The sequence below is a fragment of the Mirounga leonina genome, unplaced genomic scaffold, assembly GCF_011800145.1.
Source record: "Mirounga leonina isolate KUSES-001 unplaced genomic scaffold, KU_Mleo_1.0 Mir_128, whole genome shotgun sequence".
In the NCBI taxonomy this organism is placed as follows: Eukaryota; Metazoa; Chordata; class Mammalia; order Carnivora; family Phocidae; genus Mirounga; species Mirounga leonina.
Window position 1 is genome coordinate 17,112,825 of NW_023270320.1, and position 18,982 is coordinate 17,131,806.

The following is an 18,982-nucleotide window of genomic DNA, read 5'->3' on the forward strand; positions in this document are numbered from 1 at the left end:
CTTTGTTTTCCTACTAATATATATGCTAATGTGTTCACATATATTGACAATATGTCTTAGCTCTATCTTGTATTATTGGATTGATTTTTCCTCCGTTTTAAATGTAATTTGAGGTTGTATATATTTATAACAGTTTACAATTGCAAAAATGAGGAATGAGAAAGTTATTTAATATGTACACTTTATGACTATGCTGGCCATTTCATAGTTTTGTAAATCTTGCTTTTCTTTCTGCATCTTTTGCTTAAAGTAACACTTCTTGGATATCATAATAATAATGTAAATGAATTCTTTTAAAAATATTGGAGGGCGCCTGGGTGGCTCAGTTGGTTAAAAATATTAGAAAGCTTTTCTAAAATAAAACTGATACTGGTATCTTTTTGCAAGGGCATCAGGCAGTCCAATTCATTAGGTATAATCTAGAGGTAATAAGATTATGCTATTAACCCTTATAAACAATGAAAAAAGAAAACGCAGATTTGAATCCATGAAAAACAGATTATGTAACTACTGATTTTCCTTCTCTTCGAAGTTGGGTTCATCTTCATCTACCTTTTAACAAGAGTGTTTTTATCAAAGACTGTGCATTTTTATTCCCATAAATATTTAAAAGCATTTGATTCTCCAGATTCTCCATTGCTATAGCCTTAGCCCAAATGCAATCTGAACTCTTGTAAAAGGAGATATGATGACCCAGGTCTAAAACAATTTTTAGGTAATACCTAATTTTATTTACTTGTCACCAAAACCACGTGTGTCAAATATTTATAGGCAGACATAGAAGCCTTGGTGATTATCAATAGGCAGTAAGATGAGGGAATCAGAATTCACGTTGATAGGGTAAATACAACAAATGGGAAATTTTGGGGGTAAATTAAAAAGTTTTTTTAAAAATATTGTTACATTAGTATGCCATGGACAGATGACTTGAGAGCATTTCTTTATACAATAACTTGGGTAATTTATGTAAGTAAAATCACAATTAACAGTATAGCACATTGCTGAAAAACCTAGGGCAGCATTTCCAAAGAAATGGTTCAATAGGATATTCTCCATTAAAAAAAAGTTTCTCTGCTTAAGTAACTGGGAAGCATTGCAAAATGTATCTCCATATTGAAGTTATTCAATATGTATAAAATCTTTAACAAGTGAAAAATTGGTATGACTTTACTTGTCCATTCTTTCTCATGGTTTTCGTTGTTGAGTTTTGTTTTGTCCATGTGACTTTGTTGTTTTACACTCTTGATTATATTTTGTGGAACTAGTGTTTAATGAAACATACATTTGAAAACACTGACTCAATGTGAGAGGTCTGCATTAAAAGACTTATATCCCAGTTTGGTTTTAGGTGAATTTTGCCTACTTCCACAGGCTGGTTTTTTACAGAAAAATTAATTAAAGAAAGAGCATATTTATAGAACATCCTCACAAAAAAATAAAAGGCATATTATCATAGAAGAAATAAAGGATCAGTTTGTCTTCTGAATAACTATTTCAATCTAGCATTCACTTTGTTAGATGTTTCGATGCTTTATAGTATCATTTATTTACCACTATTTTCCCAGAGAATGTTCTTCTTCCTAAAATAATGTTATTATGATGGCAAAGCCTTCCATATAATATGAGAGACAAAGTTATCACATTTTACTATTATTTGTACTAAATATTTTTATTTATATTTACTTTTAAAAATCCAATGTAATATACATTTAAAATTTTTACAATATATTGCATGTATATATATTTTAATAATCTCAATAAAACAAACTTATAAAAGGATATAATATACTATTTAGAAACTTTATTAGAATGTATATATATTATAACAATAATTTGACTGAAGTGATATTTTAAAATTAAAATGTACAAGATTATATTTTGGGAAGATAGGTTTATACATCTTAAAATTATATAGGGACATTAGCTAAGCTGATATAAATTATATTGTCTCAGAAAGTGAAGTTGTGGTCAAAATTCATTTTTTCCTTGTTATCTAAAATATATGGCAATTGTTTTTTTCTTTAGATATAAAAATTTCAGTCTTTTAAAAAGCATAATACATACTCTATACGAGTAAAAATTAAAAATTCATCATGCCTAAAAAGTATGTAAGATTTTGAAATGGGAGGTAAATAAATAAGTAAATAAAACCTAACCAAGAAATAGATATGATTCCAGCATACTCTTAAGATAGACACCATGTTTTTCTGCAAAGGAGTCTGGTAATCATGAAAAAATACAGACATCCACTGATCTTTGTGAACAGTGACATACTGCTCCTAAATTACCCAAAGGAAACTCAGGGTGTGTGTGTTAGATTACAGAAGTTTGGGGCAAGCATAATTACATTCTGAAACGTTTCCTATACATTTTGAATAATCACAAGGTCATTTCTGTGAAAAGCCTTATATTTGGGTTCGTTCAAGTGGCCCAATTTTCAAATAAAAATAGAGCATGTCCTTACTAGTGTAGGATGAAAATAAGATGCTCCTAATTGAATTTTCTATAGTCAAGCAATTACAAAGGGAATTCTACTTAAAATCCATTCCAGTAACCCTTTTTATGTTAGGAAAATCCAATCTTTTAATTTGGAAAGCAGCTTATTGTGTTGCAGGTGTTTCTGTTTGCAAATAGTAAATTTGGGTGTTTAGGTTAAGGCCATTTTGTTGAATTTTTTGGGTAAAGAAGTGATGAATGTACTTGCAGAAAAGTGCAGAGAATTAAATGAAAACTTGTAGGTACCAGATTATTGCTAGCTTAAATATATCTTCAGATTCAGAAATGCCAACCTAGTTAAACAATGTATAATTAATACTTTAAGTCATGTACTCTTCCTTCTGTTTATTGATTTTTGAAATGATTCTTCTTTTCTGAGGTCATGAAAAACCAGACTAATCCAGACACCATGGATTGAGAAGCTAAACCTGCCGAAATTACATCACTTGAAGGATATTATGTGACTTTTATTTTCTCAGTTTGTTGAAGTCATCATGGAGGGGATCATATTTGGAAATAATAGCTTTGAGTTTAATACAAATGATGCATTTTTTTCCAAATGATGCATTTTAATGAGAATAATTGCCTTTAATCTTTGACTACTTTTTGGTTATTAATTTCCCTTTAATTTTCAAAATATAATATAATTCTTATCATTCACTCACCTTTTTGAACAGTGATTATATTTTATGGACAATGACTGATCACTGTTCTTAGGTAAGTAGACATCTGAATTCCCTTTGACTATCCATTTACACACCATCAAAAAACTTGGAGGCATGGTAGGACAGAAGCTAAAATCATTTCCTGATAATTCATATCAAGTTGTTGCTGTTACACAGAATGGATTAAATATATTTCCCCACCAGAACAGAACAATTTAACACATTGTTGCAGATAAAATGACGATTTTCTTTGACCTTTTCAGTGCAGCATCTTAAATTTGAATATATGCGACTAAACTATATCAACAGAACTATACATTTGATACAAAGTAGCCATCATGTTTAAATAGTGCTCAAACTTATAATCTTTTAAAGTTTATTCCAAAAACTTATGCTAGGAAAAATTTTAACAGTTTTTACATTTATCACATTATCACATTAACTCAACTAGATCAATCTTACTTCAGCCCTTAGGACTATGGAAAGTAGAGTATAGTTGTATATATGCATTTGCTAAATGTGGATTAAGATATTGATTTTAAATAATACAAAACAAAAACAGAGAAAGGAAGATAAAGTTGAGGCTGAATAAATTTAATTAGATTTATTCCACTTCCTGATGTTCAGTAGGATAAATGATCTTTCAACCTTCCTGATCATGATCTGAATATGGACAGGTGATTATCCTGGGACACTATTTTTTTTTTTTTTTAAGATTTTATTTATTTATTTATTTGAGAGAGAGAGAGAGAAAGAGAGCATGCTCGTGCTCCTGAGCTGTGGGGGAAGGGAGAAGGGAGGAGAAAGCAGAGGAGAAAGGAGAGGGACAAGCAGACTGGGCCCTGAGTGCAGAGCCCCAGTTGGGGATAGATCCCACAATCCCTGTGATCACGACCTGAGCTGAAACCAAGAGTCAGATACCCAATGGACTGAGCTACCCAGGTACCCCTATCCTGGGCCACTATTAACAATACAAAACTTTACTTAAAACAGATTATGAAATAACACTTAAGTACTACTTTAAGAAACATATGAACTTTACAAGTCTATAAGATATTTGTGTTTATTTGGTTGTACCCATTTAGGGAGTGGTGAAAATACGGTAGGTCACTTTTTATAAAGCAGTGTCGGGGGGCACCTGGGTGGCTCAGTTGGTTAAGCAACTGCCTTCCGCTCAGGTCATGATCCTGGAGTCCCCAGATTGAGTCCTGCATCAGGCTCCCTGCTCAGCCAGGAGTCTGCTTCTCCCTCTGACCCTCGCCTCTCTCGTGCTCTCTTTTAAATAATTAAAAAAAAATCTTAAAAAAAAAAAAAAGCAGTGTGGGGAAGTTGATGGATCAGAGCCTCCAAACCTCTTTTCAGTATCACCATTGACAGTAAGTTTAGCTCCAACCTGAACTGATTTATCTTTGGAAAAAAAAAAGGTTATTGTAATGCAAATGATAGTTACCTCTAAGTTGCTAATGTTAAATACTAGTCCTCTGATTCAATTGTTTTTAAGTGTTCTAATTAACAAGTATTTATCACCATGCATTTTCTTATTGTAACTATGCTCAGATAACCATACAACATAACAAGCCATATTCAAGGAAATGACTTGGTCTGTGTACTCTTTAAAAAATCATAAAATCTAAAGTTTCTGAATTGGAAAATTATCTCACTCAAACTTCTCTATATTATTTGTTAAAAACTTTGAAAATTGAATATTAGAACTTCCAAATGGTGTACTGATTTTAGGTCAATCATTATGGTTGGCATGAAGATTTATTGGACTATAGTCTGGGGACACTCTAACAATACCAAATCTTCAGATGCCCAAGTTAAAAGAATAATTTACCCAAACCCTTCTCATTATATGATTCTACTTTCCCTTAGGCAAATGACCAAGGTGTAGGTTTGTAACTTAGTGTTTTCCATAATAAATATTTTTCAAATGCCTTCAGGGCAATTCAAGACACCAAGACTGATAATCTATTGCGCAATCATTAAAATTGCAAGGATAGTAAGAATCTTGTCACCTGACTCAACAGATTCATCCCAGAGACAAAATTGCTTTAGCTTGGGATATATTTTGTGATAATACTCAAGTCAATTCTACAGCTGACTTATTCTAATAGACACATGAAGAGGAAACAACTAATAAGTCATTTGATGTAACATGAGCAACGCTGAGGCTTTGAGCATTTTGTAAGGGCTCCGAATCCAGAGTAAATATGTCCTCTTGGTAGAAGGTGATTACACTATGAATTAATAATCTTTTTTTTTCAGAACATCAAAGCTTTTATTTTTCATCATTAGAATAGCATTTTGAGATTTATTTTTTTAAGGGGGGGTATTCCATAGTAAAAGAACTCTTTGTTGATACTAGGTAATGTATCATACTCACACACAAAGAAGCATAATTTTCCACATGCAGCCAGGACACAAAATCAACAGGAATAATGGTCTGTGTTAAAAGAGAGTGTGCCCGAGGCCAAAACATGGAATCCCACACGCGATTATGATTGAAGCTGCAGTGTCCGTTTATGACTTTGAACTCAACGATAGATTCAAAAATTGCAGTAAATGTTTATTCTTGATTTATACCCAGTTACAGCATTATTTATATTATTGAAATCTGAATACAAACTTCCTAGTTACTTCTGTTAGGACTATTTTCCTAATTGACACTCAGGTATCCAGGTGGTTGGGTGGGCACACGTTCTACTGCAGATCACCAGATACTGCGTTAAAGGAAACCTTTGTGACTTGTAATTATAAGGTTCTTCTTTTTCTTCAAGGGCTTATTATAATAAGTGAGATTCACCCTGCCACTACCTCTTTACTTATTTTCTTCATAGGACTTTTCATACTATGACATGTTGCTTATTTATTTTTACATTAATATGGTCTGCACTTCCTTGGCAATCCAGAAGCTCCACAAGAGCTGGAACTTTTTTTAAATTTTTAATTATCTATTTATTTGAGAGTGTGAGAAAGAGAACACACAAGCAGGGAGAAGGGCAAAGCGAGAGGGAGAAGCAGACTCCCTGCAGAGCAGGGAGCCCGTCGTGGGGCTTGATCCCAGGACCCTGAGATCATGACCTGAGCAGAAGGCAGACGCCCAACCGACTGTCCCACCCAGGGGTCCCCAGACCTTTTCTAGCTCTGTTTGGTTGGCCACTGTTTACCAATGCCTAGACTAGTAAAATTGTGCCTGACATATCCAGGTACCTGTTACCATTTATTAAATAGATGAGCAAATGAATGCATTAAAATCAAATAAACATAAAAATTGTAATAGTTGACTTAACTTCTCTGAAATACAGCTTTCTGATCTATAAAACTGGGATTAATTAAATGTAATCCAAAAGAGAATTGAGATTATAATTAAAGAAGTAACAGAAATTAAGTGTCTTAATTCAGTTACAATAACAATATATACTTAATCCATGTTAGTTAATTTACTTCTATCTTTGAATAGTAGACTATCATGTAAAATTGTTTTCCAGAGCCCAGATAATTTACTTAACCCAGATAATTCCACTGTGAACTTTGAATTACAGAAAGGACCATAACTTATCAAATGTTTGATACCTTACCACCTCTATTCCTTATTCCTTTGATTCTAGCACATTGCTTTATATGTTATACTTCCACATTAGGGTAAAAGTAAATCTGATATAGCACAGAATTAAGCCTTTTAAAACTATACAGTGTATTAAGGTGATATCATTGTATTTAAAAACTGTTTGTACTTAACATCTTTATTTTACAGTTTAGGAAACCGAAGCCTAGTGTTGAGTTGATAGAACTTGAAGATCCTATTGCTGCTAAAATAGAGCAGATGTACTGCAATTAATCAATCACTCCAGAACCCCTGACATAATAAATGATCATGCCGCTGTTCCTGGAGAGCTTGAACCTTATCCTAGAATCATTCTCAGTACAATGCCCCATATTGATAGCTCTTTTCAGTTGGGCAGAGTTGGCCATGCAAGGTGAAATCCATGCGTAATCATAAATGAAGTTTAAACCTCTTACTTAGATTAGGTTTATGCAGATTATTGACTGACATTCAAAGCAACATAGGAATTAGATTCTGATTTTTTGACTACTACTACACCGTTACTCCTTTTTAAAAATCAAGTCCATTACTTATAAGGACTGTATTGCTTCAAGATGGATAGTGGATCACAGTAAAAATAAATAATTTGTAGATGTCAGAAGATAAGATGTAAAAGGAAACTTATAATTCTTTTAATATTTTACTTTGAAATTTCAGTTATTAATGAATTTAAATTTTTTATATTATAGTGTTCTGCATTGAAGCTGTAACTTATTAAATTCATTTTTTCTGGGCTTTTAGACTACCTTTAAACAGGGACTTCATATAATGTACTATACATTCAAAATATACTGGAATGCCATTAAGTCAGCTACAAACGCAAGATGATCTATAAAATCTAATTGGTAGTGAGATTGACCCAAGGACAGAAAGTATTATATCTTTCTAGAATTTTGGGTAGGTCCTTTTTTGGCTTTATATTTCCTTAATTAATCTTGAGAACAATTGGTAACTTTCTTCATGATGTCTGAAAGCCCTTAGTTGTTGTGGCCAATGAATTCAGACTCTTCTAGCAAGTTGTAAACATTAGGAAAATACTGAGTTCACCAAATTTTTAAAATTTAAGTGGTATGGGATTTTACCAAGACTTTTCATCTACAATACTTTCCAAACTGTTTCTTTCCTAACTTATAAGCTAAACTCATTTATACACACTGCTATATAACACATAACTATTGCATAAGAAGAACTGTATATATTTTCAAAAGTGTCTGGCAAGTTCTCACATGCTTTGGATCTATTCTATTTATCTTTGACATCTTACACATTTGGGGTAATTTTTATACATTTGGGGTTATTTATGCATATTCTAATGAATAATTATGAATCAACTGAAATCCTCATGCTTTGTAACACTCCAAGTGATCCTACAACATCTTATCTTCTATAATTATTAATAGTTAATAGAGGACAATTTTTTTAATGAAATTATTCTTTTACACATTATGTTTTCTGTATTAATCCATGGATAAATACCTAGGCAATAACATTCTTTAGAGTTAACATAGGAAAGGTCTATACATTATAAAATGGTATACTTATTTTTTTCTCTAATGACATAGTCTAACGATTTCTCTTTAAATCTTGACTTTCAGGAAACATAAATATACACTTAATATTCAACATATTAACTAGTTTTGTTTTAGTGATTAATCTTTTGTTCCTTCTTTCTTCCTATGGTTTTCCTTTAATTTCATTTTTTTTTCTCTTTTAAGGGTTTACTTTATATCGTAAGAAATCTGATATTCTTTCTGATAACAAGTAATATAAAAAAATAAGTTATTACTACATAGAAAACCTGATTGGATCAGCTAAAATACCTGCAAATGTAATTTAATCTAATATTTAATTGTAACATGACATTCTTTCTGTGCCAAGACAATGTATTTATCCTATCTTCACAGTTTATATCCATTGCCAGAAAAAAAATATGAGTGAATTGGGCTAGTTCTGAGAAAAAGTTTAGTATACATTTGTAAGGTGAAATTAAATCTTTCTTTTATGACATAGTCTTTCTCCTTTCAGTATCAAAGGTATTTCTTTGTGTGACAAAAAAATCGGGGGGGGGGCAACTAATATTTTCAATAATTTCAAGTTATTCCTTTTTGAGTTAGAATAATTTTTAACTGGCAGGACATATTTAATTTTTAAAATCACTAGGGAATACTATAATAGCAAGATTTGTTATTACCATATATCCCACTTTCATAGCAAGTAATATTTCTTATTGAAAGGGAAAGAGAAAAGTAAAAAGAAAAAAAAAGTGCCTTCCTTCTAAAATTTGTCACATGACATAAAGAGGGTAAGCTTCTGCCTGGTCATTAGAGAAAGTTACAGCAACTTTCAGTTTGCATGGTGTTATTCTCTATAGCCGTTCCTTTAGTGGTAGGCCATTGGAAAATACTAATATAATATTGTCCTGGAATTCTCTGGTTTAAAAACCCATGCCCAACCTGCACTCTCTAGTACCCCCACTTAATAAGAGAAAAGAGTGCCCCAAACCAGGAAGTGCTATGGTTGGTAAATGTTCTGAGGATATGCTGGAAACAGGTATGGAAGTGTCTGGTTGCTTATTAGAACCATCCCAAATTTTGTTGAGTTTTGATAAAGTCATAGAATATACAGAATTCCCCAAAGTAAAAGCATTCATTTATTTTCTATTGATAGTTAACATTTGAAAGTTTTTATGAAGAGTGTAAATGATGGTGTGTATTTTCTTTTTCTTTTTCCTAATACGTGGCCCAGTCTGTAGAAATATGTGGGCAGCAAGGAAAAAGGCAATAGTAACCAAAACAACAACAAACAAACAAACACAAAACTTCCAACTGATACTGTTGCTTTTTTGGAACCTATGAGAAATGATGTCATTCTCAAAGCATGCAAGGTACTGGACTGGGAATTATAGCTCTAAAAGGCAATCAAATCCAGGTTATTGTTTTGAACTAGCTGGTTCTTGATGTTTTGAGTGTGACAAGGAAACAAAGAAATACATCAAATAAGTAAATGTCAATTAGTATGCCTTTGAATGTGTATGTGTACTTAGGTGTGATGATATATGTCTGTGTAGGGATGTATATTTGAGCAAATAACAATTCATTTAGTCTTATCCCCAGAATCAAATCATGGAGATTGCAGAATGGGTAAACTCTTAGCTAAATATCTGGCAAAATGTAGTGACCAAGACTTTTAAGTCAATTTGATTTCTTTAGTTTCATTGGTCATATGCTTAAGAACAATATGCTCAATTTTTCATAAGGGAAGTATCTTTATCAAGTATAAATATACAGATTAAACTAAAATTTGAAAAGCATAGATCTTACGAGAATTGATATTTCAAACACATAATCAGAAAAGGTCTCTAAATCACTACAATACTCACACCCCTCCTCTTCAAACTTTTCTCTCAAATAAATGATAGCATATAAGTTTTGATCCTCTTTGTTTTGACTATCACTTTTAATCATGGTTACACAGTAGCACCAAAATTAGGACAAAATACAAGAATTACAGGAGAGATCTTAAATTATATGAGCTCATTGCATGCTTCAAAGGTCTCATTTTTTGAGGAAAACAAATTTTCCAACTGCCAAACTGGTGCGTTTTCTCCCAAAAGAAAAAGAACCCAATCCACCCCAAACTAAACAAAAGATACAATAGACTGATTTTGAATAGATATGTTATCTACAGTTTATGGGACAGGTAGTCCATTTAAATAGAAAAAGATTGATTTTACATAAAGCAAGATAAGAGTACAAAAGCACAGCTTTTGTATTTTGGTAATATTGCAATTTTACAAACATATTGCATAGTATGTGTAAGAAAATAGTTCCATTTTTCATATATCTATATATACAAGAAAACATTTACATGAAAATTACAAAACAAAATAAATGAGTAGTGGACCTGGTTTAAAGAATTGTATAAATAACGAGACACTCAAACTTGAAATTACGTATCTCCATTGTTAGTGAATGTCCTTGCACATCTTCAACCCTGTTTGGCTTTTATTTATAAACATTCAGACAAATGAGGTATTAAGACTGCAAAAACATAAAGGATCACAGTTCATTATACCTCATTTCCTTTCATGTTTTTCATTGACTTTCTCAAAGAATGGAACCGCTTCAATCAACACTTAAAAAATAGCCCTCTGGTTCTAAAAGTATTTCAAATTAATTATATTCTCTAAAGAATTTTTACCAAGCAATGAAAGTTTAAACTCAGCTGAATCAATCCAGCCTGGACCCATTTTAGGGTATAGTCTTTATATACTGGTCTTATGAATATCAAGGAGTTTATTATGCATGTATAAAAGGTAAGTGGACTATACTAACAAAACCAAAACATAAAGTAATGATCTATAGCTCAGAATCCTGCAAGGAGGATGTTTACTACCTCATGTTATAATTATAAGCCCTCCTATTCATTTGAATTAATTAGTAGAAGCAGCAGTGTTGTAGAGTTAAATACAATAGAAATCCCAGTCTTTGGTCTTTGACATTTAAATAACTAATGAACTGCAGTATAAAACAATATGAATAACAGCACTCAATGAGGTCATTCATTAGTTTATGATTGTTTAAAAGAAATAAAAATATAATATTTTACTTTGTGATAATGATATTTTGTAATATTCGTTGCTATAATATACACTACTACATAGAGAAAATAATTTCTCCAAGTATCTTTAAATATGGTCACATGAGCAGTGATAATTAGACCAAAGCTACTGGAAGAATAAGGTTATAAGACCTTACTCATATGAAACTCAAACGTGAATTTGGCTTTGATGGTTGTATAGAAAATTTGGCCATTAAATATCTTCAACTATTTTAATAATTTAATATTATGATACACTATCTGTTATAAAATATAGCACTTAAATGCATTAAACACTCTCCAGCCTTCTATCAATTGCTGCCTCATATGGAGGTACCATGTTTGCAATGACACAATTCATTAGGAGTTTTATTGTATCAAATGCCAGTTTTATAAAATGAGGCACTGTCCAATGGAGAAATTCAGATGGCAGAATATGCAGGAAGTTTGAATGGTATAGCATCTTATAAAAAGTCAGCAACTGACCTTTGTGATCAAATTACCTTTTCTTCAGAAGACCAGAGCTTTTTAGTTTGATGGCGATAAATAGTAACAGAACGATCAACAGAGTATTAATATTTGGTAAATATTTCTATTAATTTCCTAAATAGTTCTTTTTAATAAGACCCAAATATATCCTTTTCTTTTTTAAATGTGAACCATATTCCTGAAGCCTGTCAGTGACCTATTATTTATGAAGGGGACATTAATGTTCACATGGTAAGAACAAGAAAGAATATAGAAAAAAGGAGTAAGGAGCGGGATGCTAGAAAGATTTGCATTTCAACATTTCAACAAGAAACATGTTAAGGTATAGGGAGATCAGTAATGCTAGTCCAGACTAAGCTACTGAACTCAAGATAGCTGAGTCTCTTCTTAAGTGAATCAGTGAAATTTTAGAGATGAAAGTAACCGAAGGAAACTCCTCGTTTGCTGTACCCCTCTCACAGGTAAGTAAACTGTGGTCAAGATAAAGAAGTACATTTCTTAAGGTCAAATAGGTAGGCGCAGAACTAGAAATGAAACTCCAGGATCCATTTTCAGAGGTTTGGGGTCCTGAAATCTAAGATTTCCTGATTAATATCAAAGTTATCTTGAACCCTTCAATAAATAACTATGTACTAAACTAGAGATCTTGTGGTTCCTAATAAAATAAGGAAAAAAAAAAAAAAAGGACCAAGAAATACCAGGTAGAAATTTTGGAGATGTTGAATGAAAGAAACAGGAAATTTGGAAGTATATTTTTTTGAGAGTGTCTCACTTAAGTATTCTAAAAGAATTAAGGGATAATTACTTCTCTCCTTTGACTCCCAGAAACAGAACTCAAATACTTTCAGTTTATTCATTCCTAGCTAAAAATGTAAATGCTAGGAATATGGTCAATCCCTTTCCTTCCTTTTGTCCTTCCTGCCTGTGGGTTTGCCTGACTTTCTCCTTTTTCCCCTTCCTGCCTTCTCCAGCTGAACTGCATACAAAGTTTAAGGTCCATGTATTACACCTGAAAGGAATTATTTCTTTTAAGTTAAATTAGGAAAGATGAAATTTGCATCTGAGTAAACTGCACGGTATTTATATAGGTTGTAACAGAAAAATACTACTGGAGAAACAGATGATGAATCTGTTTCGTAGTCTACAATTAGGGGAACTCTGTATCAGGAGAGAACCGAGCCTTCGTTTATGAGGAAATGAAGGACTTTTAGGGGCAATCTTCCATGCCTTCAACAGAGGCCCCAATTCCGAGGCTGAATCTATACTTAGATTCTAAGGAATCTAAAATAGCCAGCCAAGTAATTTAAACCAACTGCCCAGTGTTGGATAGCAAAGCCACTTGTTTCACTATTTTTTTCTACTAAATCAAAGATATTTTTACATCATGTAGACATAGTCTAAATCTCTTAACATATGTCTTCCAAATTGTGTCTGTAATATTTCAGAACATATTTGAAATCAAAATTGACAGCCCCTCACCAGAATTGGATTTTATACTGTTTGTCTCCTTACTCTCTCTCCACTTTTCTCCTCTTACGATGTATAATTTAAAATTTAGTGGACCCTTCCACCGCCTATAATATTTGCTCTTGGAATTAGAACATGTTAGAGTTGGAAGGATTCTCAAGAGATCAGTTGACTCTATACTTTTGTTGTATAGTTGAGTAAACTGGAGTCTGGAGATATTCCCAGACTGCCTAAATCAGCTTGTTGATTAGAAGACAGAGCGGAGATTAGAAACGGTGCTAATTACTAATCAAAAGAATTGTTCCTGTTTGACTAAAAAAAAAAACTTTCTAATTGTTTTAATTTAGGGATGTTTAGAACTTGAATAGGTCTCAGATTAATTCACAGTGTTTTCCTAAAAGGCCCATAACACAGTGATTAGCACCCATAATTTCTCAAAATTTCTTGTGTTATACTTTGTGTACTTTGCTTAAACCAATGTGAGAATTTCTCATATTCAATTCTAATGTTCCAACTTAAATAAATTGAACACTTATGTTGTGATATGATGTTTTAAGCAATTGCATATCTCAATTCTTACTCCAATAGTGATTTAAGTTTTCTATAATAACCCCCAAACACAAGTCAAGTTCTATTTTAAAAGTGATAAAACTGCACTAGCTTTCTGACTTTTTGGTGAGTGCAGAATGCATTTTAGTAAAACAGAGCTTTTTCAAGCATTCAGTGTGTTAGGTTATCCAAACAAGATAATTCTGGCCATGGTTCACTTTGTTCCTTGCATTATCTAATTTTCCTACTTTCGACAAATTACTCCAACAAGTTCCCATCTCCCACTTTGCTCTATGCTGTAGAGGCCTGAATTTCAAAGGTTCTATGCTCATGGGCCCCCCAAATGAAGCTTCCATACACCTGCAACAGTGTACATGGGGGAAAGTAAGCTTGACTGCCATGTGAAAATTAAGGACTTACCTTAGAGTAATCAAGTCATCTTCCCATAATAGGAAATACTTAATACAATTTTACATTCTTGGATTCTGTAAGTTTTAAGAATTCAAGTTAAGTAGTGTTGTGATAAACGAAGCTACATTATTCTGGAGTTATTTATTAGTGCTAGTTTACAAAAATAAGCAGTGGAGAATGGAAGGAGCTATGATTTCTGATGCCAGGGTAGCTGGGTAGCTTAACAGTCTAATCAAGGTAACTAAGTATTAAGAGCTGAAAGGAAATATGACCAAATTCCTGAAAATAGGAATCTAATGGAGCAAACACATTTTCAACATGTTTGTTAACATTTATGTTTTTTAGTCTGTAAGCAGGGATTTGTAATTTACTTTCTACCGTCCTTAAATCTTAACCTTCAGTAAAAAAAAATACATAGATATAATTCTGAAGAGTATATTCCAATGGAAAGTGAATCCATTCTCGGCATAATGCATCACATTAGTAATTTATTTATTTAGTGGATATGTTTGAATTTTAGCAGTCAGAGTCAAATATAAAGTGAATGGAGCAAACAAAAAGTTGTACTATGAGAACCTCATGGAAACGATAGCATGTGAATTAAAAAAAAAAATCTATGGATTCTACACCAACAGTATGCCCCTCTTAATACTATCTTATATTGCAATAAATTAGATGTTTCGTTAAAAGCAAATACGTCACATGCAAAAGCCAAGTAAATACTATATAAGGCCATTCAGATCTGACAAATGACAGGATAATGGCATTTTGTTAATTCTGTAAAGATTATATTGCTGAGTGCTTTCAAAATTACCTAACGTACAAAAGTCTAGACTTAGTAGACAAAGAGTAACAACACATTGAATTCAAAGAAACCAATAAAACTCAGGGTGGGATTCTGTCTTGTTTTGTTTCATTTTGTTAAAAACCATGTATTGAATTTAATTTTCAGTAAAGCAAGCATTATCTAATGCTTGAAAATTTTAAAATTCGGGGATAAAAGTTTACATCCAAAAAGATGATTGGAAAATTGTGCTTTCGGACTGTAGAATTAGTTTTCTGACAGGGTTAACCATCTCATCTTGCCATTGGATACTGGGAATTTCATCTATGTGATTAATGTATGTATGTGCAGTTCATATCCGGTCCTGCAAGAATCTAAAACTGTGTGCTTCACTTCATGTAGCAAAGGCACCTATGTTTTTCTCCCTTCTGAGCAAAAGTTATGATCCAGCGTTCCCGCTGAAGGTGATTTGTCCACTGTCCCGTCACCCACACTCTCTGCGTTGAGCAGTACAGTCAATCACGAGAGAAGGTGGCAGCGAACCCCCGCGTGCATCGGAAGAAGTTGCTCTGTGGACCATTTGAAGAAGCTCTGGACTGATCACAAGGGAAACCGAGCGGGACTGTGAAGCAGACGGACGGGAACAAAAGGCTATTCTGGTGTGAGGAGAAATCAGTCACTTCAGCTCCACAAGCAGATGTTGCTACTGGACTGGCAAGTGGAGCTTACCCCCGCTGGAGAAAGGTACAGTTTGCCATTGGGGCAGACACACAATTCGTACACGGTCTGCCGGGGCCTTGAGGAGCTGGGTGAAGACGATGAGAAAGAGCCGGTCGGTAGACTCCCCAGCCGGATTTTATCTGCATTCAAAAATATCTAGGGGGGAAAGAAAGTGCATTGTAATGCATTTTAGCATTCGACATTCCTCCGAGCTTTACAACATGGTCTAATAAGAAAGACTAAACAACGATTCTATTGGTTTAGCTGCCATGCTTTGTTGAACAAACAAATTACATTCCTACGCTGCAGCCCAGAAGCCTGGCAGCTATCTTCTCTTTCGAGACATGGTGCATTCTGACAGAAAGCCCTCGGTCTGAAAAGCAATATTGCACAATCTGCTTAAGGGGCCAACCCACTTATTCAAACACCACAGAAAATTAATGAGTTTGAGAGTCTCTCCATTTAACTTCTTAATCATGCCTCCTCTAAAGAATATACAAAGAAATCAGGATGCTCATGGAAAGGACATTACTGAAGGGATGGGCAACTTACAAAAAGAAAGTTACTCAATGACCTAATTTTTTTTTAAAGATTTTATTTATTTATTTGAGAGAGAGAATGAGATAGAGAGCATGAGAGGGGGGAGGGTCAGAGAGAGAGGCAGACTCCCTGCTGAGCAGGGAGCCCGATGTGGAACTCGATCCTGGGACTCCAGGATCATGACCTGAGCCGAAGGCAGTCAGTCGTTCAACCAACTGAGCCACCCAGGCGCCCCTCAATGACCTAATTTTTAAAAACAGTCATAAAATCATGTTGACAGTCTAAAGGATACATACACCATGTAGATAATTTGCACCATTAACAACAATTATTAGCTATAATCAGGTTTGAAGTCTCTGTGAAACGTATTACTTGTACGCTACACTTACTTTGCTAAATTTTCTAATTTGCAAAATTACTTCACTTATTCCAAACATGGACTTAACACTTTTAGGGACGGTGATCATATGGTTCTGACATGCAAGAGAACTGACATGCAAGAGAAAAGTTTCAAAGAAAGAAAAACTGAATCATGAATCTGAATGAACAAAGAAACAACTTTCTCTAGCTATTTCTTTCTTCTATTGTTATGTGGCTAATTACTGCCTAACTTGACAGGAGAATCCAAGATTACTCCATTTTTTCTACATATTTGCCCTCATCCAAGTCCTATTCGTTTCTCACTGGGACTCCTACCTTAGCTCCCGGACTAGCCCACCAGCTGCCCTTCTTGTCCTCTTATAGCCTGTTTTATATACTGCTTAGTGAATTTCTAAGAAACACAGATCAGATCAGATCACCCCAGTGCTCAAAATTCCCTGACAGCCAGCCTCCCACCACACTTACAATGAATCGGATTCCTTCCCATGGCCCACAAGCCCTCCATGATCTCTCTAACATCATTTCCTAGCATTCTTCTCTTTGCTCCAGCATTTTCTCAAAGATATCTGAAGAACTCTGGCCTCTGGGTTTTTTCACTTCCTATTTCTTTAGCCTGAAATACTTTTTTTCTCCAGACATTTACAAGTGGGTGGTTAGAAAACAAGGGTAGGAGGGAGATCTCTTTTTGCCTTTTCTATATTTGTTATTATTTTTAATAGTAAACTTTTTTTAAAAATTTTGAAACATAGGAATCTATTGAATGCTGCAGATAAGAGAGAAAAATAATGCATATGCCATACACATGTATGTTTTAGATTAATTTAGATGTTTCAGATCCCTGCAAAAAGGTCACCTTCTAAAAAAGGGTTTTCTTAACCACTCTATGAAAATAACACTAATCCATTAGTCTCTCTTTGATGGCTTTATTTTTCTCTATAGTACCAATCCTTTCCTAACATTGTATTAAGTATGTATTCCTTCATTTATTGTTTGTTTCTCCCCCTTGCAAGTAAGACCTACAGCTATCTTTGGGTCACAGAACAGTGCATAAAATTGTACAAGTGCATGTTGCGTGAAACAATGTTCTTCCTTCACCACGGACATGTCTCTCCCCTCTAGGGCACAAATGTCCCCCTCCAGCAGAGCCCAGTTCACCCACTTCACCCTCCAGGAGTTTTCCCCGATGTTCCAAGATGGAAAGACTCTTCTTATTGGTTCTCCCACAGAAACTTATTATTATTATCTTATCTTGCTCATCATTTGATGTTATTTTACAGTCCTATTTATATCTTCCTTTCTCAAGTAAATTATATCTTCCTTGAAGGTGGAATCATACTGAAATATTTTTTATAACTTCACAGTGTTTAACCCTGCAAATACAGCTTCCTCATAATGCAAATGGTTGTTGAATACATGAATAGATTATAAAGTAAATGGATGATTGAATTTATCAATAATATTCAAAGTTAAGAAAGTGTGATTAAAATTTTGTTTGTAGGTGTCAAATGTTAAAATTTATCACTCCATTATTACTTCTGGGTTAAGTGACAGGAAAGCAAAGGGAAAGAAAGTGCTTCTGTTCTTATTTTTTAAGGAGACTTATTTTTTAGGAATAGGAAATTTTCAACAGGAAAATTGAAAGCATACAAAAGTAAGCAAAAGGAAATGATGACATATTTTGGGGTATAGAGGCTGGGTGTCATTTCTCCTGGCTCTGTATCTCCTTGTTGAGGGACGTCAGTGAGAGTAACACCAATCATTACACGCTCTGGGCTCTTACACTTCTCCATAGGAACAGAGGGATGAATAACTGCTCTACTGGTTGAGTTTAAGAGAGGAACTCTCAGGGCACCTGGGTGGCTCAGTCAGTTAAGCGTCTGCCTTTGGCTCAGGTCATGATCCCAGGGTCCTGGGATGGAGAGCTCTGCATCGGCCTCCCTGCTCAGCGGGAAGCCCGCTTCTCTCTCTCCCCCGCCCCTGCTCATGTTCTATCTCTTGTGAATGGATAAAATTAAAAAAAAAGAGAGAGAGAGAGCAAGAGAGAGAGAGGGACTCTCTCACAGCTCACCCACTGTCCCTCACTTCTTTTTTGTTTGTTTGTTTTTATAGATTCTATTTATTTGAGAGAGACAGAGAGAGGAGGAGCAGGGTGGAGGGGCAGAAGCAGAGGGACAAGCAGATTCCCCACTAAGCAGGGAGACTCTTGGCAGGGCTCTATCTCAGGTCCCTGAGATCATGACCTGAGCCAAAGTGGCTTAACTGCCTGAGCCACCC

General features: G+C 34.1%; 1 protein-coding gene across 2 annotated transcripts in view; it reads right to left on the minus strand.

Moving 5' to 3' along the window:
- Positions 1 to 15,657: 15,657 nt before the first annotated feature.
- Positions 15,658 to 18,982, minus strand: part of SGCZ (sarcoglycan zeta) — a 427,058-nt gene continuing 423,733 nt past the window's right edge. For both annotated transcript variants that reach the window (XM_035004132.1, XM_035004131.1), the window contains one exon: positions 15,658 to 15,943. In XM_035004132.1, coding sequence (XP_034860023.1) covers positions 15,749 to 15,943 — 195 coding nt within the window. In that variant the 3' untranslated portion in view covers positions 15,658 to 15,748. The remainder of the gene's footprint in view (positions 15,944 to 18,982) is intronic.